Source organism: Triturus cristatus, chromosome 12 (assembly GCF_964204655.1).
Source record: "Triturus cristatus chromosome 12, aTriCri1.1, whole genome shotgun sequence".
Classification (NCBI taxonomy): Eukaryota; Metazoa; Chordata; class Amphibia; order Caudata; family Salamandridae; genus Triturus; species Triturus cristatus.
Genome location: NC_140595.1, coordinates 842,657,036 through 842,681,974, shown reverse-complemented (window position 1 = coordinate 842,681,974; position 24,939 = coordinate 842,657,036). Strand labels below are relative to the sequence as shown.

At 48.1% G+C, this 24,939-nt stretch overlaps 1 protein-coding gene across 8 annotated transcripts in view; it reads right to left on the bottom strand.

Annotated features, from left to right (window-relative positions):
* Positions 1–24,939, bottom strand: part of MINK1 (misshapen like kinase 1) — a 965,829-nt gene that overhangs the window by 54,442 nt on the left and 886,448 nt on the right. For all 8 annotated transcript variants that reach the window (XM_085637899.1, XM_085637895.1, XM_085637897.1 and 5 more), the window contains 2 exons: positions 23,937–24,080; positions 11,385–11,519 (listed from right to left, as the gene is read on the bottom strand). In XM_085637899.1, coding sequence (XP_085494025.1) covers positions 11,385–11,519; positions 23,937–24,080 — 279 coding nt within the window. The remainder of the gene's footprint in view (positions 1–11,384; positions 11,520–23,936; positions 24,081–24,939) is intronic.

The following is a 24,939-nucleotide window of genomic DNA, read 5'->3' as shown; positions in this document are numbered from 1 at the left end:
CACACCATTTATTGTTGGGCGCAGACGTTTGAAAGATGCTTTTCTTCAAAGACATGTTTGGTTGCAAAGTGCATCCTGACCCCTCCGCTCATCCCCAATACACCACTGTTTCCCCATCTTAGATTGTGTTTTTTCGAAGGTGCACTGTGGACAAAAGAAGGGGTCACAAGACACCAAGATACCAAACAGTTCTTTGTAGAAAAGTGTAACAGAAAGTTTGTGTCTATTGGTGCATTATGCAATTGAAAAAACCGCCTCTAGTGCATTGGCCCACTTTCGGTGAGGCAGGTGGGCGTATGCAAATCTACAGCAAACGGATAGTTACAGGCTAAGTTACATTTCTATTTGTAACGTGCTGTTGTAGATCACATGCTCTGCTTAGCTCATAAAGCACTGCCACCTCCCACCCCCGCAGTGGTCAGCAAGGAGATGAAGCAGATACAAAAAACAACCGGAGCCTCTTGACGGACTGGAGTATCCACACATATGGTTTGGTAAAGGTGTGCGGTGTTGACAAGGTAGCTGCTTTGCAAGTGCCATCGGAAGGTATGTTACCTAAGAAAGCAATCGTAGCCCCTTTTTACTGGTGAAGTGCGCCTTTGGCACCCAAGACCGAGGATGTTTTGCTTTTGCACAGTGCATACACATTTGTCTATACACTTCGCTCACCCCGGCTTTAAAATGGGATTTCCCAGGTGTGGTGTTGTCAAAACGGACAAGGTGCTGATTTATCTGGCATATGGACTCTGTTTTGTCACAGTAAAACATTGGGGCTGTTAATGGGTAAAGTGTATAGTGCTCTCTTCGCCACGGACTCTGGGCGTGGAAAGAAACTTGTTAACTCCATACTTTGGTTAACATTGCAAGGGAAACCACCTCTGTAAGGAAACAAAGATTGGATCTTAGGACGACTCTACCCATTTGAACTTGAGAGTGGTGTCATCAGGGGCGAGGTTCTTCCACTATTAGCGCCTCCAATTCATTAACTCTCCTAACAGAAGTGATCAACTGCTCCATCGAAACCGCCACCTTCCCAGACGAATGGAAACACGCCAAGATCAACGCCCTGCTGTAGAAACCGTCTGCTGACCTAACAGACCTCATGAACTTCAGACCCATCTCCCTCCTCCCTTTCCCAGCCAAGGTCATCGAGAATGCCATCAACGCCCAACTCTCGGAGTTCTTCGAAGAGAACCACGTCCTGCACTCCTCCCAATCAGACTTCCAAAGCAACCACAGAACTGACTGCACTCTTCGCTGCCACGGACGACATCCGCTACCTCCTAGAGCGGGGTAAAACCACAGCCCTCATCCTACTGGACCTATCGGCTGCCTTCTACAACTTCTCCCACCGCACCCTAATCGCAAGACTTGCGACGCTGGCATCCGCGACAAGGCACTGGACTGCTTCCTTGCCTTCGTGATCAGCCGAACACAGCGAGTCAGACAACCTCCTCTCAGAGATCAGCTGCGGAGTGCCCCAGGGCTCCTCGCTGAGCCCCACCTTCTTCAATGTCTACATGGCTCCCCTTGCAGCCATCGTCGGAAGCCATGGACTCAACATCGCCTCCTACGCGACGACACCCAGCAGATCATCTACCTCACCAACTAACCCACAGCCACCAGAATCAACTTTCACAACGGTATGAAGGCAGTTGCAACCTGGATGCAAGACAGCTGTCTTAAGCTCAATTTGGACAAGACCGAAGCGCTCATCCTGGGATCCACCCCCTCAGCTTGGGATGACTCCTGGTGGCAGGGTGTACTAGCAACCATCTGGTATCGACATTCAATAGAGTGCACTTCAAAGCCACCTTCCTGGCCTGCCTAGATTAAGAACCATAAGGCTGATCCTCGACATACCCCGCCGTGGCCACATGACAACACCTCCGACAACTCGACTGGCTCCCTATAAACAAGAGAATCACCTGCAAGCTTCTCAAACATGCGTACAAAGCCCTCCATGCCGTATGACCAGAATATCTGAACCACTGCCTCACTTTCCACACACCTGCCAGACAACTCAGTCTCAAGAATCCACAAGACCAGAACTGGAGAAAGATCCTTTGCCAACCTCACCGCCGAGACCTGGAGCACCCTAACCCTCCACCTCAGGCAATCTGCGACGTTGACCCATTTCAGAAAGAACCTCAGGACCTGGCTCTTCGACTGAACCTCCACACCAGCCGGCTCAGCAGCCCCACCCCCCCAGCGCCTTGAGACCCTCATGGGTGAGTACGCGCTTTACAACCCCTGATTGATTGATTGAGTGATCACAAATAGACCATGAAGGTACCATGAAAGGTATTAAGAGTGACGTGACTCAAAGGAGGGCCCCAAAGTTGGGTAGGTAGCAGGTTGAGGTTCTGCATAGGACGGGATACTCTCTTTAAGCAATACAAGAATGCCTCAATGACAGGTATTTTGATCAGAGAAGCAGGTTCTTTGTTTTGCACATAGGCAGTTTTTGCTGCTGGATGAATTTACGCTAACTCTGCTTTGCACTAAAACCTACATCAGCGGTGTGTTTTTGCAATCACTCTGCAGTACTCCCGCGTAGCAGGCTTGTTTGTCTCCCATTGGATTTGCACACATTATATAGGTGATTTGAGATACCCAGACTCTATGACCTCAGGCTCCATATCTCGACGTCCATTTCCCTGAGATTTGTATGTCTGAACTATTCCTGATGCTGAGTTAGAAGATGAACCCAGAGCCGGAGCTTCTTGTGTGGATGTATTGACAGGAGTGCTGACAATCTGGGCTGTCTTGCCCATGTTGGTGTTGTTAGAATGAGACTGACTGACAATTGCTAGGGCTTAATCACCACATATGGATACGGTAGAGGAGGAAAACTGTAGGAAAATATCCCTGACCAACTCATCTACAGTGCATTACCCATGGACTGACTGTGTGGGTACCTGGAGGCGACGCTTGGGCATTTCGCAGTGCCTGCAGTGGTGGACAAGTCAACGGTGGGTGCACCCCGCACCATTGGATTTACTATGTATTTGGGGGTTCATCTCCTGCTTGTGTACTTGTTTATACATTCTGCTTAAGAGATCTGCAAAATTATTTTCCACCCCCCAGCACATACTGTGCAAGGAGATGTATCTGTTTACAAATGGCCCAGTGCAAGATCTTTTGAGCTGAAGTTGACAGCTGAGGTGAGCAAGTCCGTGCCTGTTTTTGAATGGAATACACGACAGCCATATCGGTCTTCTTCATCAGGACGATTTGGCTTTGAATGAGTATGTACAACACTCAGAGCAACAATCTAATTGTGCTCAGTTCCAGGACATTGATGTGGTAATGTCTTTGCTCTTGGGTCCAGGTAAACTGAACAATCATGTAGTTTAGGTGAGCGCCCTGTCCCATGAGGGAGCTGTCTGTGGTAATCTTCACCTGCAGGTGTGGGTCCAGAAAAGGCCTGCCTTATGACAAATTCTTGTAGTTCCACCACGCTGTGCTGATTTTAGGCTTTGACCAACACTAAATCTTTCAACCGACCCACTGCTTGTGACCAACACCTGACCAGATGGTCCAGTAAAGGCTGAATATGGAGTCACACAAGTGGACACTGGCCATGCACGAGGCCAACATGCCCAATACTTCCATTAGCATTAGCGTTCTTAGTGGTAATGGATGCGTTGTCAAAAAAGACACCAGCTGGTGAAGTGCATCCCCCTTTCTCAGTTTGAGCAGGCTTGTCCTGAGATTGAGTTTAACACCACTCCTAGGAACAGCTGAACTTGCTGTGGTATGAGACGGGACTTTCTGACGTTCACTTTGAACCCTAGCCTAAGTAGTACCGACACTGGTACCTAGGTACGCACTTCGCATTGCTGTTCGTTGCCGCTCTTTGTCAGTCAGTCAGAGACATATGAAAACACATGGATGGCACTGTGTCAGAGATAGACTGCCACCGCAGCCAGCACATTTTTGAAGACACGGTGTTGTTGTGACCCCAAAGGACAGCACCTTGAATGCATAGTGCTGGCCACTTACCACAAACCATAGTTATCAGTGATGCGCTGGATAACTGGGTGTGGGAGAAGGCCTACTTTAGGTTGAGGGTTGCAATGTGGTCTCCTGCACAGAACAGAGAGGTGACATCATGCAGAGTTGTAATTTGGAAGTGATTCAAAAGGATACATTGACTGAGAGGTCGGAGACAGATGACACGCCAATGGTCCATGTTCTTTCTGGGGATGAGGAAATACAGCGTGTACACTATCAGCCCTGCTGTTGTGGAGGTATGGATGTGATGGTTCCATTGTTAAAAAGAGCTCTTACTTCCTCCCTCAGCAGTCGATGGTGCTCTAGGTTGATTGAGTGCTGCATGTAAGGCACATTAGATGTTGCAGATCATCTAACCCTCCTGCGCCAACTCACTATCACACTTCCAGAAGATGCTTCACCAGTTGTTCTATCTCCTGCCAATGGTACCTATTGTACCTGAAGAGGAAACCCACAGAGTTGGTGATTCACCATTGTGCGGCAGCCCCAAATGCCACACATGTCCCGGTGGCGCCAATTTCCTGTCTGGAGGCAGTGTCCCTGTGCCCTGCACAAAAGCTCCGTTTAGAGCCGTCAGTACTGCCAGAGTGAGGAGGCACGTAGGAGAAAGTGAGGTCCTCTAGGCATTTTTCTCTAATCTGGGGGTGTAGACCCTGCCCGTCACTGGTTCCCTAAAATCTTCTGCCGCACACAGAGTCATGCTTCGAAGGACAGGCAGCAACTGGACAAAAGCATTTTGCCTTGGATGGAGTTTCAATGATCAAGTTATGCGCTTCTTCCATCAAGTGAAGTTTGGCTTGATGGTGTGCAGCTGCCGCTGAAGGGCAGATGATATGATGTGGGGTCATCAGAGGGCGATGACCGAACAGGGTAAGGCTCCAAGCCAGGATCGTCCTGGGTTTCATCAGCATAGTCTTCCTGTAGATCACCCCCCTGGGGTGGTGGCATTCAGATAACTAAAGAGTAACCAACATTTTCCTTAACAAACCTCTATACAATACAAAACGAAATATAAGCTAATAGGGCTTTGGAGTCAGAGAGTATGGGGAGAGCCCTGTCGTGAGGGGGAACGCTCTGCTCACTGAGGCGGAGGGGGTCTGGTGGAGGCTGTTGCTTCTGAGACTGTCTTGGCTGAGACTCTGGAGCAGGCCCTATTTATTTGAGCTTCTTAAGTATGGGGTATCGCTCAAGCCTTCTTGAAAGCAAATTTCCTTTTCTTCCAGGAAGTGGGATTTTGCTGTTGTGGCATTAGAGGATGGGCCAGGATTTTTGATTCCAAATGGATGGATATAAAGCCTCCTTTGCTTTACAGCTAGGTTTTCTTGCAGGTCCATGGGTACAAAGAACTCGCATGAAGCTGAACTCGGCATAAAAGGCTTTTTCAGCGTCGACCTCCGTGCCAATTTCAGCACCAAGGGGGCGGCTCAGTGCCCCAAGGCGTGGCTGGTGACTTCTCGGTTTGGTGGCTGTAGTCCTTCCCTCGAAGCCTGTCGGGAGCTGAGGCCAGCTTTTGGCGCCAAGGAATCTTGGGGACCGCATCCAGGGCTGGGTGTCGGAGTCTCTCTGGTTGCATCTCAGGGCTCGATCCTTAACTCATTTGTTATGATGTGTGAATTTGTAGAGTGTGAGGAGTGGAGCTTGCCTTACTCCAAGATGGCCGCAATCTAATGGAGCTTTGAGAGTACGGCACAAAAATCCGTACGATCCTTCTCTGTGATACTACAGAGTCGTTGATCTCTCCTGAGCACCATGACTGAGTAACCAGGGATCCTTGAAGCCGGCAGTCGTGCACGCTGTCTGATTACCGAGTGGCAGGGACTGATACTTGTGCACGCCCAGCCTGAACTACAGAGGGCGTCAGCCTTGGGCCTTGCCTTGAAAGTGATGTGCTAGCGTGGTGCAGCGAACGGCCCTCGGAGGGCGGCAGGATGCACTGGGCTGGGACACTGTTGAGTCCCCCTCACGGGGAATATTTGGACAGTTTGCAGCGCCAAAACCTCCCCGTTAGGAAACGCAGATCTCAAGGTGACCAGGGTCCACACTAAGCTGCACATTCAATTTGTCTTGTGTGATCCTCATATAGGACAGACTGGGAAATAAGTGGGATGTCCAGAGATTGCATAGGCCAGTGCTAGGCCTTGAAAAGTCTATACATCCAGGTGTCGCAAGACATGATCTACACGAGGTGATCTCCCCAGCCATTACCATAGCTGTATGTGAGAGGATAATTGTACTTTCAAGTCAACCCATTGAGGGGGCCATAGCTGGCGTTGTACTACAGAGCTCTTTGCGCAGTTTTGCAGTATTATAGAAAGAAGAAGAATGGATCTATATCTGATTTGCAGCAGAGCTGCTGGTCTACTTAGGCACACTTGGAGATAACTCAATATGGGCAGAACCGAAAAAGCGCAGTCCAAACTGCAATTTGAACCACGCAAAACTTCCAGACAACAGGAGCCACAATCTGGCTCACAGTCCAATGACCTTCCAGTGGACTCTGATTTAAAACAGATCCTTGCGGCGATGCAGTGCAGCTTGACAAAAATAGATTGGAAAATCGTTGCCCTTTCCTTCCGTATGGACAGGATGACTGAAAGATTGGATAAACACACAGAAAGGCTAGATAAGGTGGAGAAAAGGGTCTCTGAAGCAGAGGATACGGTTAATGCAGGGTCTCTTTCTCACACTATAATGGACAAATTGCTTCACTTGCTGCAAGTCAAAGCCGAAGATTTGGAAGTGCGCTCAAGGCGCCATAATATAAGGATAGTGGGAGTGGCGCAGCCCACCAACATGCCCAATATGGAACTCTATGTTGAACAACTGCTGGCTCCACTACTGGTCAGAGATTTTTTCAGACATTTTTGTAGTAGAGCGCGCATTTCGCTCCCATGCCCCTAGACCTATCCCGTGGCTTGTCCACGGCCCATTATAGCGCGCTGATTGAATTACAGGGATCGGGATGCAGCACTCCGCAAGGCTAGGGAGCTCAAAACGCTATGATACGATATTGTCACCCCCCCAATCATGATCACTAAGGGGACTCGACAGGGGTGCCGATTGTCACCCCTTCTATATGCATTAATGGCTGAGTCCCTGGCGTGCGCCTTGAGGGAATACCACGGACAGAGGGGATTGCACTTCCCAGGCTAGCGCCTCATTGTGTCAGCATATGTAGACGATACATTGCTTTATGTCCGTGACCCGGAGAGGTGTCTAATGCCAGTGCTTTATGAATTTGTTCGTTTTGTGGAATTATCGTCCATTATTTTCCCTTTGACTCCAACTATGACTCCCGTTCAGCTAGACTTTCCTCTGCGGTGGTCAACAGACTCGGTGCGCTACGTAGGCATCCAAATGCACAGTGACCCAGATAGAGTGCTAGTGGATAATTATGGGAAGGCTAATCACAAACTTGAGAACGACGTAGCTCGCTGGATAAAGTTACCCCTATCCTTGATTGGGCGCATCTCTATCATGAAGATGATTGTGCTTCCCAGATTTCTGTTTTTATTTCAAAATATCCCAGTGCTCCTTCCGCTTTCTATATTTGCTGCCCTCCGTTCTTTGAGGATTAAGGTAGCCTGGGCAGGGAAGCAGCCGGTGGTTAAGTGGAATATTTGTACTTTGCCCTGTAATATGGGTGGACTCAACACGCCTCCCTAGAGCTTTATTACAGAGCAGCGCAGAGCTCACGCACATTATCGGCTACATGGCCCTAAGGAATGACCACATCTGCATATTGAGAGGGATGCTGCTGACCCTGATACACTTCCTTAGGCGCTCTTTGGTTGCCCGGTGCAGAGTCATGGCACCCATGACTCTTTCAGTTCCATGGTACATGCATGGAGAAACCTCCTGGAGCCGCAGTTGGGCGCCTTGTTGTATTTCCCACATGTGCAGCTTGAATGGTGCTCATGGTTCTGTGCCGGGAGAGAAAGAGATGTCGCCCGTGCACTACAGACAATAGGTCTGTCGTTGAGAGGCGGTCTTCACGGCGGGTCAACAACCTTTGACTCTAACTCGATATCAGAACTATAGAGCGCGACACGCATATGAGACCTATTAGGGAAGATATGCAGGGGCCGCCAGAGATGCTCGCGCTTTCCTATTTAATACTTAATCCCACCCCTGCTAAACTGGTAACGAGAATATATGGCTCTGCGCAGGAGTCCAGGAGGCCACACTTGATGAAGGCACGTCTGGAAGGGCAGGGGACCTTGGTCGATGATAAATGCCGGCAGTATTGTTGCGAAGTGACAAACAAGTCTCCTTGAATAGTCGACATCGCCATCGCCAAATTCAGTTTAAATATATTAATAGAGTGTATTATATACCAGCGAGACTGTATCGGAAGGGACTTCGCAATATGGCAGAGTGTACTAGCTGTCACGCGCAAGACGCCGGGGTTATACACACGGCGTGCTACTGCCCGGAAATCCTGGAATATTGGGGTAAGATTTTCCATACCTTAAATGAGATTACAGGCTCTCCCTTGACCCTGACCCGTTGCTTGCACTGCTGGGCTATGATACCGGGGTTGAAAAAAGTGCTAGGAAACTAGTAGCGATTGGGCTGTTGCTTGCAAAATGCCACGTTACTATGCGGTGGGCTTAAGGTCATAAACCGAATATCAAATATTGGAACACCGATATGCTGTATTGTAACACGCAATCCGACATATACAGCGAATTACTTCCTCCCCAGAACAGACCTTTTGGGGACTGTACCAGCAGTATTTAGTGGGAAAAGAAACTGGGGAACCGGAGGGAGGGAACGTACTTATCTAGGTATAGCGCCTGTTAACACATTTCTATATATCGTACGCTGCTTATGGAAGCAGGTGACGTTTCATTGAGATCTGTGGCTATGTTGCAACTCATTTTATTGATTCCCAACACTTTCTATGGTTTTACTGATGGAACATATTTATGAAGTCCGATTGTACTGTAACCCAACTTATATTTTCAACATGTAGAGAGGTGTGGCTCACTGGTTAGAGGCGGCAGACCCGTATGCAGAGAATCGGCCAGGGACCAGGGTTCAATTCCCGATGCGGCAGGGTCGTGGACCAGGGTCAAAACGGACTCGATAATTCTCACCTCGGTACCTACTCTAACCTGGAACACACTCGGCAACTCTGGGCATTAAGCTTGCCTCATTTCTACAACGGCCCCCCACAGACGCCGGGGATGCCTGGTTTCACCTTGGAGATACCCAGAAAGGGACCATCTCACAGGGATAGCCAGGACGGGTTCCCCAGCGGTCTATAGCGCCGGGACACTTCCGAGTAGCTGTGCGCTGAATAAATTAAAATAACATAACATAACATGTGTACTGCTATGTCCTGTCATACCATGCCAGATTGTATGCCTGGACTGTGTTTTAGTTGTTAAATAAAATAATTTGTAGAGTGTGGGTAATCACCGGTGCGGGTATCCAGGCCCTTCCTTGGGGTTGGTGCTTTGCTTCCGTGTTCTCAAGTTGAACCCTGGAGGGTCAGTCTTCTGCTGCAGGTGCTGGTATGGGAGTGCTCATGGCGCCTTTTCGAATGTCTTGCAGCTGCTGTTGGAGTGTTGCTTCTCCTGCATATATGAGCCTTCTAAGGAGATGGGCCTTGGTCTATAAAGAACCTGTCCAAGTGTCCGAATCCTTTCAAGGCCTTTTACTTGAGTCCACTGTGTCAAGCAGCTACTCTGGTTATAGGTCCAGTTGCACATTTTGTAACGCTCTTCTGCATCGAATTGTCTTTTTGTTCTTGAATAGCTCGCAGGCGGATCAAGAGGGTTCTTCGTGGTCCAGAGCAGTCCAGGATACACACTCAATGATGAGCCGAACACATGAATTCCCCATTACACCTTGGGCAGAGTTGGAAGGGTGGGTTTTCCATCGGTGGGTTTTCCATCTCCGCAGCCATTCTCATACTATTGGAGCACAGCAAAGTGCTCTGACCCAAGTCAAGGCAGTGAAGAGAGGCTCGCAGCTGCCGCTTCCAATGCCTGCGAACGGCATCTGGTGGTTACTCAGAGATCCTGGGGCTCAGAAGGAACATTCGTCCCTGAAGGTGGAAAGAACAACCTAAGATGGAGGAGCCTTCGACTTGGTACATTGTGTGCGTAGAGAAGGGCCATGAGGCAGCTTGTGACTAAATACTTCTTTGAAGAAAAAGAACTGGCAAACATCAGTGCCCTACGCTAGATGGTGGGAGCACGCAGAGCACATGACTCTCGGCAGCACATGTGACAAACACTTAATATACATAAATTTAGATTGAATAAAATGTTTGCGTTTCAAAGGTCTCGGCTATAAGAATGACTACTAAACCTCGGAGATCTGGAGCCACACACTACTTGCATGGTGAGGGGTTGTGTTAATGTTTTTATTTCTAGGTGCATTTGTTGGGCACTGCATGCCACTCAAATTCCCATAAAGGGTACCAAGACATACTGAGCCCTTCAGCACACCTCACAGGTTCCAAGATTAAAAAGGGCATATTTGTTGAATAAACAAATTCAGCAGAATTACTTTCTAAAAGGCCCAAAAGTAGAATTTCATAACATCAAGATGGTTTATCAAAGACCTTGTGGTGAGGATAGGCGCCCTAAACAGGGATTTGTTTCAGTGCTTATAAAACTGCAGACTCCGTTGGGCGAAGGGTAACAAGTCTTACTTCTACCGATGATCCATATTCTACTCAGGTACATGGGGCTGCCCTCCTGGTCTCTCAGGACATCACAGTTCCAAAGGATTCACGCGCAGGCATGCCTTAACAAACCCTAAAATAAGCACTAAACCCACTCATCCACTGGTTAAGGGATCTGCCAGCCTCTCCTCATCAGAAGGGGACGCAGGCTGCCTGGGGAGGCAGATTGCCGCTTCTGTGCAGCCCCCCTAGGTCCCTTCAGACGCTGACAGCGCTCTCGTGGTCTCCACCAGAGTACGCGGCTCCTGGCTATCGAAGCCTTAATGGTGCTGCTGTGGACCCTTCAAACGGATACATAATAACTTATTTCACTTTCTTCTCCTACTGGAAAGAATTCAGAGGGCTAGTTAGGTGTAAACGCTGAACAGGATATAAAGAGTATGGAAGGTGGGCACAGACCAAACCCTGGTGGTCGCACAAGTTTGTGCCAAACTCGCATGAAACCAGATAAACTTTGAGTCCTTGGTGCACTCGGCGGGATATAAACCGGTACCAGGGAGCCCCTAACTGATCTAGTTGGTTAAGTTGTGGGTACGTCTATGTACACAGTGCTGTTCTTGCAAACAACTGCCCTCTACCCTGTTTGTAAAGGTGGTACGGAACTGCTGAGCACGCACGCGGCGCGCGTCCTCACAACATATCTAGCACCAAGCATTCTTACCAACTCTGTAGTGCACGCAGCCTTCCATGTCCCCCACCGTGGTCCAGCCCTGCTTCTTCTCCACTTCCGGGTCATTGTGAAGAATCTTGTTCCGCAGCCATGACAGGTAGTACACCCGGAGCTTGTTCCTTTTACCTAAGATCGGTTCAAAATTAGTTGGAAAAGGTTGTAACTACGTGGAATGCCCATGTTCTCACATTAAAACAGTGCAGTGATTGTGCAAAAGAAAGTAACAGTGATAAACACAGCATGATCGGACTAAACATCTCGCTCTGCTGGACCGAACCATTAAAACCTCGCTTTTAAGAAGGGAAAACGAAGACTGTTTCCTTCATAGGCTTTAAGGGGATTAAATGAGATGAAAAAACTGCAGCCTTTCTATAGCCATTTAAAAAAATAATTAGAGACTATTCTTTTGTCGTTGTTAAAGTTGTTTCTCGATGCAGCACATGAAGATAGAAAGGGAATAACTGACAAAGGAATTCAAAAATCCATGCTTACAGGTTGACCACTACATTTAGGTGTGCATTTTGGAATTCTCTAGGATTTCCAGGAGTGCGCCTTGGAAGCCGCAACAGTCGGCGATTCCCATGAGCAGTCCTGAAAACCTTCGTTGAATGATCATGTACTTTCATGTGAGGGCATTCTGCAGGTGGAATGTATGTGGAGTAGAGCTCAGCGCGGGCAATATCTTGAATAATACAACTGCACTTTTAATACTGTCCCATGGGGTAAATATTCAAAACTGTAGCCAACCCCCTTCTCCTACTCTTCACGCACTCAGATTTACTTCTTCCCCCAACAAGAAAGACCCTTTCTATTGAGAGAAAACGCTTGTGAATACTCACAGGTCCGTGGATGTGGACAAACTATCCGGGTCACACATGCACTGGAATGTTCACTTCAGACCAGCAGAGCAGATTTACTTCCAAATAAAATCACACTAAACAAAGGTAATGTTTTATGTGACTGTGACTTAACAAATCTGGATTTGCACTCAAAGCATGACATTTGTGCACACGTGCAATGGCTTAGGTGTCCATGACGCTAAGTGCAGCATGAACATGTCTTTTTAGCTCTTTCTTGAAGTGAGGAACTTTCAGTGCAAGGCCTGTAGTGAATGGGAAAGTGTTCAGGATTTTAACAGTGCATCTCGCTAACATGTATGGCTTGATTTCAGAATCAGTAAGAGATGCCAGAAATGTTCAGTTTTGGTGGAATGCACTTGATCGGCTTGGAGGCTCACGAAAAGTCAGACATTCTGTCCTGACTTGAGGACAGGATACGAACACTAGAATTTAGGTGTTGCATTCTGAGATGCTTATGATCAGGTGAGAGGAAGATTAAGAGGTGGTATGAGAGGAGAGGCAAACATGGAATTTTGAGAGGCTTCGCCAGCCAATAGCATGATAGAAAACACCCTAGGCCTTGCATCATGCTGCAGACATTAGGCTGGGGTGGCTTTGTTTTTTTTACTGATGCTGTATGTTGGTTGTGGACATTGGTTCATGAGAAGGTTTGTGGTTATCAAACTTCTTACCAGTTACCTCTCGTTCATTAGCAGGTCCATAGCAGACCAGAAAGGCGAACTAAAAGGATGATGCCTCATTAGGCAGAGCCATGATGACCCTTCAAACACCCCTAGCCACCTGGAAGAACAGATCTGGGACTTGTGAACATTTACAAGGGTGATCCCATGCACGGGTGAGGAGGGAGCCAGGAGGTGTATCACAGCAGGGCCGGCAGGAAGAGAGTCTCTTGGAAATGATCCACGAAGAAGGAATACAAGGACATCGGGACGCGTCCCTGCAACCACCTGCCTTGAATACGCCTGTAACTCTTCAGCGCTCTCCCCAGTGAGGCCAGCCCGCCTCAGCTATGCCGTGTTAATGCCCTGCTTGTATGGGTGTATGTAACAACTCTTCAGCGCTCTCCCCAGTGAGGCCAGCCCGCCTCAGCTATGCCGTGTTAATGCCCTGCTTGTATGGATGTATGTAACAACTCTTCAGTGCTCTCCCCAGTGAGGCCAGCCCGCCTCTGTTATGCCGTGTTAATGCCCTGCTTGTATGGATGTATGTAACAACTCTTCAGCGCTCTCCCCAGTGAGGCCAGCCCGCCTCAGCTATGCCGTGTTAATGCCCTGCTTGTATGGGTGTATGTAACAACTCTTCAGCGCTCTCCCCAGTGAGGCCAGCCCGCCTCAGCTTTGCCATGCTAATGCCCTGCTTGTATGGGTGTATGTAACAACTCTTCAGCGCTCTCTCCAGTGAGGCCAGCCCGTCTCAGCTATGCCGTGTTAATGCCCTGCTTGTATGGATGTATGTAACAACTCTTCAGTGCTCTCCCCAGTGAGGCCAGCCTGCCTCAGCTATGCCGTGTTAATGCCCTGCTTGTATGGATGTATGTAACAACTCTTCAGTGCTCTCCCCAGTGAGGCCAGCCTGCCTCAGCTATGCCGTGTTAATGCCCTGCTTGTATGGATGTATGTAACAACTCTTCAGTGCTCTCCCCAGTGAGGCCAGCCCGCCTCAGCTATGCCATGTTAATGCCCTGCTTGTATGGGTGTATGTAACAACTCTTCAGCGCTCTCCCCAGTGAGGCCAGCCCGTCTCAGCTATGCCGTGTTAATGCCCTGCTTGTATGGGTGTATGTAACAACTCTTCAGCGCTCTCCCCAGTGAGGCCAGCCCGTCTCAGCTATGCCGTGTTAATGCCCTGCTTGTATGGATGTATGTAACAACTCTTCAGTGCTCTCCCCAGTGAGGCCAGCCCGCCTCAGCTATGCCATGTTAATGCCCTGCTTGTATGGGTGTATGTAACAACTCTTCAGCGCTCTCCCCAGTGAGGCCAGCCCGTCTCAGCTATACCATGTTAATGCCCTGCTTGTATGGGTGTATGTAACAACTCTTCAGCGCTCTCCCCAGTGAGGCCAGCCCGTCTCAGCTATGCCATGTTAATGCCCTGCTTGTATGGGTGTATGTAACAACTCTTCAGCGCTCTCCCCAGTGAGGCCAGCCCGCCTCAGCTATGCCATGGTAATGCCCTGCTTGTATGGGTGTATGTAACAACTCTTCAGCGCTCTCCCCAGTGAGGCCAGCCCGTCTCAGCTATGCCGTGTTAATGCCCTGCTTGTATGGATGTATGTAACAACTCTTCAGCGCTCTCCCCAGTGAGGCCAGCCCGCATCAGCTATGCCATGTTAATGCCCTGCTTGTATGGGTGTATGTAACAACTCTTCAGCGCTCTCCCCAGTGAGGCCAGCCCGCCTCAGCTATGCCATGTTAATGCCCTGCTTGTATGGGTGTATGTAACAACTCTTCAGCGCTCTCCCCAGTGAGGCCAGCCCGTCTCAGCTATGCCGTGTTAATGCCCTGCTTGTATGGATGTATGTAACAACTCTTCAGCGCTCTCCCCAGTGAGGCCAGCCCGCCTCAGCTATGCCATGTTAATGCCCTGCTTGTATGGGTGTATAACAACTCTTCAGCGCTCTCCCCAGTGAGGCCAGCCTGCCTCAGCTATGCCGTGTTAATGCCCTGCTTGTATGGATGTATGTAACAACTCTTCAGCGCTCTCCCCGGTGAGGCCAGCCCGTCTCAGCTATGCCATGTTAAGGCCCTGCTTGAATGGGTGTATGTAACAACTCTTAGTTTACTGATGTCACCCACTGCAGTGCTGTTTGAATACAGACTTAGAATTTAACAGGCCAACCAGCACCTTTCCTTATTTTATGGTTGGTGACTTGTATACTGACCTTTCCTTACCGACACGCTCTGGAACGGATGGTGATTTGGGTCCAAGGGTTGGAATATCATTCAGGAGGATGAAGACAGCATTAGATCCTCTAAGGACATGTCCACATGCCACGAGTAAGGCGATACTTCAGTTCATTTGCATCTAACACCCAAAACTGTTCAACCTACTCTTAGAACTGGCTCTACACCCCAGATGGATTACCCCTTGGCACAACTGATAAGGTTAATACTGACTGAAAATGAGTTTTACCACTCATAAAGGCTGGTTTTCTTTTCAGTATTGACATAGCCACAACGCGGCTGAGGGTTGGTGATCCTGTTTGTTGCAAGTTCCGACAGCCAAGAATGCAAAATGAACGGGCAGGAAAAGACCGCAGATAATTCCGTTTTTATTGGGCTCATGCTGATACAGTGGACACATAGATAGGCATAGCTTCAGGTGTCCAGTGTCTTTGAAGAGTGGGCCTCTCCGACACCACTGACTGTCCACAGCCTATTGGATTGCAGCGGTGCCATACTGCCAAAAACTCCTCTGAGAGGAAATGGTGCGTAATAAATATATGGTGTGGTTGTTGAAATACACTGCCAACCCCTTAAGGACCAGTTATGTTCCATTTATCAAACCCTCAGCTCAACCGTACGTAGCTGTAGGACTAAGCAGCAAGGTTTACACAAAGGAACAAAGCATGTAAACAGCACCAAAACAATTAAAGAAATCGTCACGACAACAAAGAAATCTGACAGCAATTTATGAAAAAAGACGGTATTTTTAGACACCACAAACAAAAAAGATCCACTGGAGAGATCTGGAGATATAGAATTTATAAGGTATCAAGGTATTTTCACTCAACCATGAACAAGCATTGGCAAATTAAAAAAACATGACACTTAAAAACGATTCACTATAAAGTTTGGGCTAGGTGTAACGTGGTCACTTGGAGCCTCTTTAGGTGACCAGCTCCAGTGAGGAGCCAGACAGGGGGACGAGCAAGATCCTCAGAAACAGTCACCTCAGCAGATGTCACAGGCTCACCAAACTCTCTTGATTTCCTTCACCTATGGCCTATATCTGAGCTACGACAGCCTCTGGTGGAAACGCAGGAGGGAGGTGACATATCCTTCCAGAGCAGGCCCCTGTTGTATCCTTTCCTGGGAGTAGTTACAACATCTCCTCAGGAGGGCAGAAAGCTGTCTTGGCGGCGGGACTCCGGTGCAACTGGTATGGGCAGAGGGGACTAAAGCCAACAAAGTGGCAACTTTACAAAAGTTGCACACCAAAACTTATTACATTAATTTTGACATGAGTATCAAGTCTGCCTTAATGTAACAAGTTGTTTGGCACCTAGGAAGACCTTCTTTTGCAGAGTTAGCACAGCTGAGGGGTCAGCGGGTAACTATGTATTCGCCAATTGGGCGACCAAGCTTTTCACAGTAAAAAAGTACAGTTTAGTGTTTTTACTGCCAGAACATGTAAAAATTACATGTTCATACCCATGGGATATGTTGCAACCTGCCTTAGGACTGTATAGGCCTGCCATAGGTGTGACGTACACACATACCAGGGGAAGGTCAGACTTTGCCATTACTTAAATGGAAAAGTTCGGCCACCAATTTAAACTACTCCTCCAGTCTGCAAATGGCGGGCTGGGAGTATTGTTTTAATCGTGTCTCACCCTTCTAATGACACTGATACATGCTGCTTGGATGTCAATGACCCTGTTAGATTTGGGGGTCTCTAGCTGGCACAGGTAGGTACTTGTGACAAATAGGGACCCTTGCCTCTGGTAAGGGGGTACACTCCCAAAATAACCCCTGCTCACCCCCTTGGTAGCTTGGCACGAGCAGACAGGCTTATCTCAGAGGCAGTGTGTAAAGCATTTCTGACCACATACAGTAATCCAGTGACAACACTACAAATGGACACCACACAGGTTTTATATCAAAAATACGTATACTTTATATAGATGTACCACAAGACCATTAAACAACAAAAACACACAATATTGTTACTTTAGATGGTAGAATTCTGCTTAGTTCTCTTAAGTTCTTAGATGCGACACTTTAAGTCAATGTACCTTTTAGATGCGACACGCAGGGCAACGAAAGTGTTGCAACGATGTTGATGCGATGAAGTTTTCGGTGCAAAGAAATAAAGACGTGAAGATCTAACAGATGCGTTACGCTTCTCCGGTGTTGCGAGAAGACTCTACTCGATGCGTCAGCTGCAGCAGCGACACCCTTTACGCGATGCGACGACAGCGGCATTGGCAGCGGCACTCTTCTCCGACGTTTGTGAGACGCTTCCGCTCGATGCGACGTTGCAGCGGCGACACCCCTTCACACGATGCGACGACAGCAGCTCTGACAGCGGCACGCTTCTCCGTGGATGAGAGGCGCTTTTCTTGATGCGGTGCAATGCGACAACTGCGATGGCGACACGCTTCTTCGGCGTTGCAAGACACTTCCTGGATGATGCGAGACGCTTCCGCTCGATGCGATGCTGCCGCGGCGACACACTTTACGAGATGCGACGACGCGGCACGCTTCTCCTTCTTGAGTCGCGCTTCCAGCTTCTTGCGACACGCAGTCCCTCAGAAGGCCCAACAACAGCAGCAGGCACTTCCAAAGAACTCTGGGGAGCTGGGGGGTGAAGTCTGTTTTTCCTGAGACTTCAGCAGGAGGCAAGCTCTTTTCCAAGCCCTTGGAGATCTTTCACAAGTTGAGCAAAAGTACACACAAAGTTCCTTTTTCCTCTCTTTGGCAGTAAGGCAACCACTGCAGGCCAATACCCCAGGTTAAGGGATAGTTTCCTCCTCAGCTTCTTCTGGTTCCTCCCTCAGCAGAGGTGGTTTTTGTTTTCCCAAAGTGATCTAAATTCTTGGGATCAGGGTCCCAATATTTATACCCAGAAATCCTTTGTCCTCTGAAGGCAGAGGGGCCTTTGCCCAGTCCAAACCAGTTCCTGAGCACTCTGTTTACCAGTCCTCTCCTTTCCTTTCACAGTGCAGGGCAGAAACATTAGACACCCCACAGGAGGTGGAGCCAGCATTGTGGAAGGCAAGTACAGCACTGGAGCACTTTGTTGACAGGATTCCTTCTCTTCATTCACTGTGCAGGGCAGAGACATCAGCCGCTCCCCACGAGGTGGAGCCAGCACTGTGGAAGGCAGGCACAGCCCTATTCAGGTCCCAGGTGCAACTCCTCCCACCCACCTGGATACAGATCTCTCTATTCACCACTGGGACACCTCACCCTGCCTCCTGGAATTCCCCAGCCCTATCACTCAAACTCCAGACAAAGGAATACACACAGCCTAGCAGAGGCAGGTTTGAATGGTTATACAAGAAAATGCCTACTTTCTAAAGTAAAAGTAACAATAACAATGCCAGTACTGATAGGCTTTTTTACCACACTTTCTTATGTGGGAACATTTCGAAAGAAAACAAAATGAACGAGGGACCTTTTGTTTAGTCGATTTAATCAATCTGTTTATGCGTTTTGTTTTCAATTTCACAAAGACTTTTTTTGTGTAATTCCACAATTAACATTGAACTAATAACACAAAATATTTACTGTACATAAATAGACACATTCAACCACAGTCATATCAACATTCATTCCCATACCATACTTTCTAAAAGTGGCATTTTCAAACACAGAATGTTAAATCCAACTTCACTAAAAGATGTATTTTATCATTCTGAGTTCAGGCATACTAAATTCGAATTTCTTCCATGTTCCCTGAGTCAGTTAGGATCATAAAATGTAATAATCCAACTGCCCATTCTGGCCTATAGAGAACAGGTAGCCTTGCAATAGTGAAAAACGAAAATGGCTGTAATTCACTATTAGAACATGCCACACACACCAGGGCATGTCCTACCTTATCCTTACAATGCACCCTGCCCTTGGGCCTACCATAGGGGTGTCTGATATGAAGAAAAGGGAAGGTTTAAGGACTGGCAAGTGGGTGCACTTGCCCAGTCAGCATGACAGTGCCAGACTGCACGCAGGCTCTGCAATGGCAGACCTTACACACACTTTTACAGGCTGCTTCTGTGGGTGGCACAACCAGTGCTGCAAGCCCACCAGAAGCATTTGGATTACAAGCCCTGGGCACTCCTGGTGCACTGTACTAGGGTCTGATAGGTAAACCAAACCAACCAATCATGGAATCACAAATCATACATTAATTTACAACAGGGAGAGCATATGTACTTTAGCACTGATCAGCAGTGGTAAAGTGCCCAGAGTCATAAAACAGCCAACAACAGGTCAGAAAAAATATAGAAGGAAGGCAAAAAGTTCAGGGATGACCCTGCAAAAAGGGCCAAGTCCAACACAACTCCCTTCTAGGCTCCCCACCTGGTGTTCCCTTAAAGGACCATCCAGGCTCTGAGACTGAGGTTGGGCACTAACGGGACATAACCCATTCTCACTCCTTCCCCTTAAAGACAGGACGTGAGGCCCTACACCCCTCTCACTGCTACAGGACCTAGCTGGGCTACTCTGAGCCACTTCCACCACACTGGGTTTGAAGATACCTGAACCACTCATTTTGGGATCACTCCCCAATGCCTCGTCAGACCCTCTGGAATCTACCAAAAGGTCTGCCTCCAATGTGAGCTCCCTGGGGTCAGAGAACTCACTCTCCAACAGGTTTTGGCATAGCTCTGGAAAACAGGGACTTACAATATGCTCTCCCACAATTGGATCATACAGCCCCCTAGCAGGGTTAACCAAACTATCCTTCACCTCACCATCCAGTGCCTCGCACACGTACTCCACACCACTCTCCTGAGATTGGCAAGACAGTATCTGACTGTCTCTGTCACTCAACCCACACTCTTCTGGGCGGTATTCACACTCACACACCAGGATCTCAACCATGGGGGAATCCCTCCCACCACTAGGACTATGAACCCCTGTGCCAGTTTCCCAATTCACCTCGAGAACACTGCGCACCACGGGAGCTACCTCATATCCTTGAACCTCCTGGTGTAAATTAACCCCCTCCTTCAAGTCAGGCGCCACATCTCTGGGTGTATGTACTGCTCCCTCAACACTAGATAAATCAATTTTGCTGCCACCATCTGAGCTGGATTCCTCCTCCCACTCAGCAAAGCTCACTCTCTGAGCTACACACATTTCTTGTTGCTGGGCTGAGACACTCATGGCCTCAAGCCTCTCGAGCTCTAAGTCAAGCTTCCTCATAGTCAACTCATGTTCCATTTCCATTTTCTTTTCCTCTAGGGCTAACTTTCTAATTTGTCATTCCAATTCCAACTGCCCTTTTAACTTGAACTTGGTCAGCTCCATTTCGTGCATCCTACACTCTTTTCTATCTGCCAACTCCTCTGGAGATAGACTCTTACCAGAAACACTGCTACCGGCAGGGGAAGGGGTTCTCCTTTCTCTTGGACCCACTGGCCCATCCAGCGGCTCCTCTGCATTATCATCATCAGTGGCATTCCTTGCTTCTACCCAGGCCCTCAGCGCCTTGTAGAACTCTGGCTTGTTTTTACATCCAGTAGTAAACATTGAATTTCTTGCAGAAGAACTTTAGCTGTCTTACTGGGTAGCTGTCCAGTTTCTCTTCTTTCCATTCCCATTCATTATCAACAGAGACTATGGATGCTGCTTTCTCCACCATGGTTAAGCTTGGCAGTACTCAAAAATAGAAAGTCCCAAAAAGAAATCTACCCACAAGTATTGGTTGCGTTATGGTCTGCACTCACTAAGTAGTGTTCACCAATCACTGTACATGAGTCACAAATGCAAGTCCAGAATCCTCACTGCTGACCACCAATGTTGGACTTGGGGGTCTCTAGCTGGCACAGGTAGGTACTTGTGACAAATAGGGACCCTTGCCTCTAGTCAGGGTAAGGGGGTACACTCCCAAAATAACCCCTGCTCACCCCCTTGGTAGCTTGGCACGAGCAGACAGGCTTATCTCAGAGGCAGTGTGTAAAGCATTTGTGATCACATACAGTAATCCAGTGACAACACTACAAATGGACACCACACAGGTTTTATATCAAAAATACGTATACTTTATATAGATTTACCACAAGACCATTAAACGACAAAAACACACAATATTGTTACTTTAGATGGTAGAATTTTGCTTAGTTCTCTTAAGTTCTTAGATGCGACACTTTAAGTCAATGTACCTTTTAGATGCGACACGCAGGGCAACGAAAGTGTTGCAACGATGTTGATGTGATGAAGTTTTTGGTGCAAAGAAATAAAGACGTGAAGATCTAACAGATGCGTTATGTTTCTCCGATGTTGCGAGAAGACTTGACGCGTCAGCTGCAGCGGCGACACCCTTTACGCGATGCGACGACAGCGGCCTTGGCAGCGGCACTCTTCTCCGACGTTTGCGAGACGCTTCCGCTCAATGCGACGTTGCAGCGGCAACACCCCTTTACGCGATGCGACGAGAGCAGCACGCGTCTCCGTGGATGTGAGGCGCTTTTCTTGATGCGGTGCAATGCGACAACTACGATGGCAACACGCTTCTTCCTCGATGCGAGGCTCTTCTCTTGATGCGGTGCAATGCATCGGCTACGATGGCTGCGATGGCGACACGCTTCTTCGGCGTTGTGAGACACTTCCTGGATGATGCGAGATGCTTCCGTTCGATGCGATGCTGCAGTGGCGACACACTTTAAGAGATGCGACGACAACAGCTCCGACGCCGGCACGCTTCTCCTTCTTGAGTCGCGCTTCCAGCTCCTTGTGACACGCAGTCCCTCAGAAGGCCCAACAACAGCAGCAGGCACTTCCAAAGAACTCTGGGGAGCTGGGGGGTGAAGTCTGTTGTTCCTGAGACTTCAGCAGGAGGCAAGCTCTTTTCCAAGCCCTAGGAGATCTTTCACAAGTTGAGCAAAAGTACACACAAAGTTCCTTTCTCCTCTCTTTGGCAGTAAGGCAACCACTGCAGGCCAATCCCCCAGGTTCAGGGATAGTTTCCTCCTCAGCTTCTTCTGGTTCCTCCCTCAGCAGAGGTGGTTTTTGTTTTCCCAAAGTGATCTAAATTCTTGGGATCAGGGTCCCAATATTTATACCCAGAAATCCTTTGTCCTCTGAAGGCAGAGGGGCCTTTGCCAAGTCCAAACCAGTTCCTGAGCACTCTGTTTACCAGCCCTCTCCTTTCCTTTCACAGTGCAGGGCAGAAACATTAGACGCACCACAGGAGGTGGAGCCAGCATTGTGGAAGGCAAGTACAGCACTGGAGCACTTTGTTGACAGGATTCCTTCTCTTCATTTACTGTGCAGGGCAGAGACATCAGTCGCTCCCCAGGAAGTGGAGCCAGCATTGTAGAAGGCAGGCACAGCCCTATTCAGATCCCAGGTGCAACTCCTCCCACCCATCTGGATGCAGATCTCTCTATTCACCACTGGGACACCTCACCCTGTCTCCTGGAATTCCCCAGCCCTGTCACTCAAACTCCAGACAAAGGAATACACACAGCCTAGCAGAGGCAGGTTTGAATGGTTAGACAAGAAAATGCCTACTTTCTAAAAGTGGCATTTTCGAACACAGAATGTTAAAACCAACTTCACTAAAATATGTATTTTATCATTCTGAGTTCAGGCATACTAAATTCGACTTTCTACCATGTTCCCTGAGTCAGTTAAGATCATAAAATGTAATAATCCAACTGCCCATTCTGGCCTATAGAGAGAACAGGTAGCCTTGCAATAGTGAAAAACGAAAATGGCTGTAATTCACTATTAGAACATGCCACACAAACCAGGGCATGTCCTACCTTATCCTTACAATGCACCCTGCCCTTGGGTCTACCATAGGGGTGTCTGATATGAAGAAAAGGGAAGGTTTAGGGACTGGCAAGTGGGTGCACTTGCCCAGTCGGCATGGCAGTACCAGACTGCACGCAGGCTCTGCAATGGCAGACCTTACACACACTTTTACAGGCTGCTTCTGTGGGTGGCACAACCAGTGCTGCAAGCCCACCAGCAGCATTTGGATTACAAGCCCTGGGCACTCCTGGTGCACTGTACTAGGGTCTGACAGGTAAACCAAACCAACTAATCATGGAATCACAAATCATACATTGATTTACAATAGGGAGAGCATATGCACGTTAGCACTGATCAGCAGCGGTAAAGTGCCCAGAGTCATAAAACAGCCAACAACAGGTCAGAAAAAATATAGAAGGAAGGCAAAAAGTTCAGGGATGACTCTGCAAAAAGGGCCAAGTCCAACAGACCCCATTTGTCAAAACAAAGACAACAGCAAAGTTTCGAAGTTAGGAGACCAGCACCTACTCAGAATTTTACTATGGTAGCTCTAACGCTGTGCTCCGGGCAGAAGACTTGCTGTGTATTGCCACCTTGTTATTGACATGCCTCAAGCCTCCAGTTATCGTTCACAGGATGTGTATCAGTCAGGAATAAATGTTCGTTGGGAGCAGTGAATGTATCAATTGCGGCAAAGGCTAAGATGTAATTTAGTTCATGTCTACCTATGAGTGCCCTGGGACAGTGACACTACGGAATGTGAGTGCCTTGGGTTAGTGACACTACGGAATGGAGATCAAAAAGAAGAGCCCGGAGTACGGTGCGTTAGTACAGGTCCTGCACAAGAGTAGGAATCTCACTTCGATAAACAGAGGCAAGCACAGGACGTAGTCCTTGTGTGTGTCGGTGTCAGGTTGAACAGAGGAAGAGACAAGATTTCAGCAGTGCCGTCCACATTTGGTATACATATAGAGTTGGGCATGAGATGTGTCTTATTGTTGGGTTGGAAAGGTTGAAGGTGGGGTCCTTACCAGAGATGGTTATGAGCAAGTTGAGACCCTCTAAAACGTCCATCTGTTGGAAACGCCTTCGGTTGATCAAGCTGTACACCTTCCCCTGTCCACTACGATCGAGAAGCATCAGTCCATTTTCTGTCCCGACCAGAAGGTTCACCCCTAAAAAAAGGATACAGAACACAAGGAGCTCAGAGGAAAGGTGGCCGAGCAACAATAATGAACAGGCATCATTTGAACCTTCTATTGTCACACAGCACTTCATTTGTTTTGTTGTAAATATGTTTATTCATTTTATAAAGAAACATACATCGAACAGTCACACAGCAATTCATGTGCATTACTTGAACCTTCCATAGTCACACGCCAGCAATTCATGTGCATTACTTGAACCTTTCATAGTCACACACCATCCATTCTTGTTTATTACTTGAACCTTCCATAGTCACACACCAGCAACTCATGTGCATTACTTGAACCTTCCATAGTCACACACCAGCAAATAATGGTCATTCCTTATTCATACAACAATGAACAGCCCTTACTTGAAGCTTCCATTGCCACATAAAAGCAATAAAGCGTCTTTGCTTCAGCATTCCATCACCAGAAAACAGCACGAATTGTTGTGACTTCACCCTTCCATCATCACCCAACACCCATAAACGGTATAAACAGTATGGTTTTTGGGGAGCAGCTGAAGCTGGATTTCCGAAGCCACAATCTGATGGTATGGTGGGGCGATGGACGAGAGGGCTGAAGAACATGTAACTGGGATAGCTCCCAGTGCAAATGTGCATTTTTAATGTGCTGTACGCGCCTTGTTAATATGGAACGCTTATATTACAAACAGGAAGCGTGATTCACAGGAAGGAAAGGTTTACAGGTTGGGTAGAATCTTGTGTTGCCAGCGAAGTCTTTGTTGGATTAGAAAACGGGTCTCTTTTGGGAGATGCTTCTGAATTGTAGCATAAACTGATCCATCTTAGAGGTTATTGTGAGACTGACAATGGGACTCATTTCT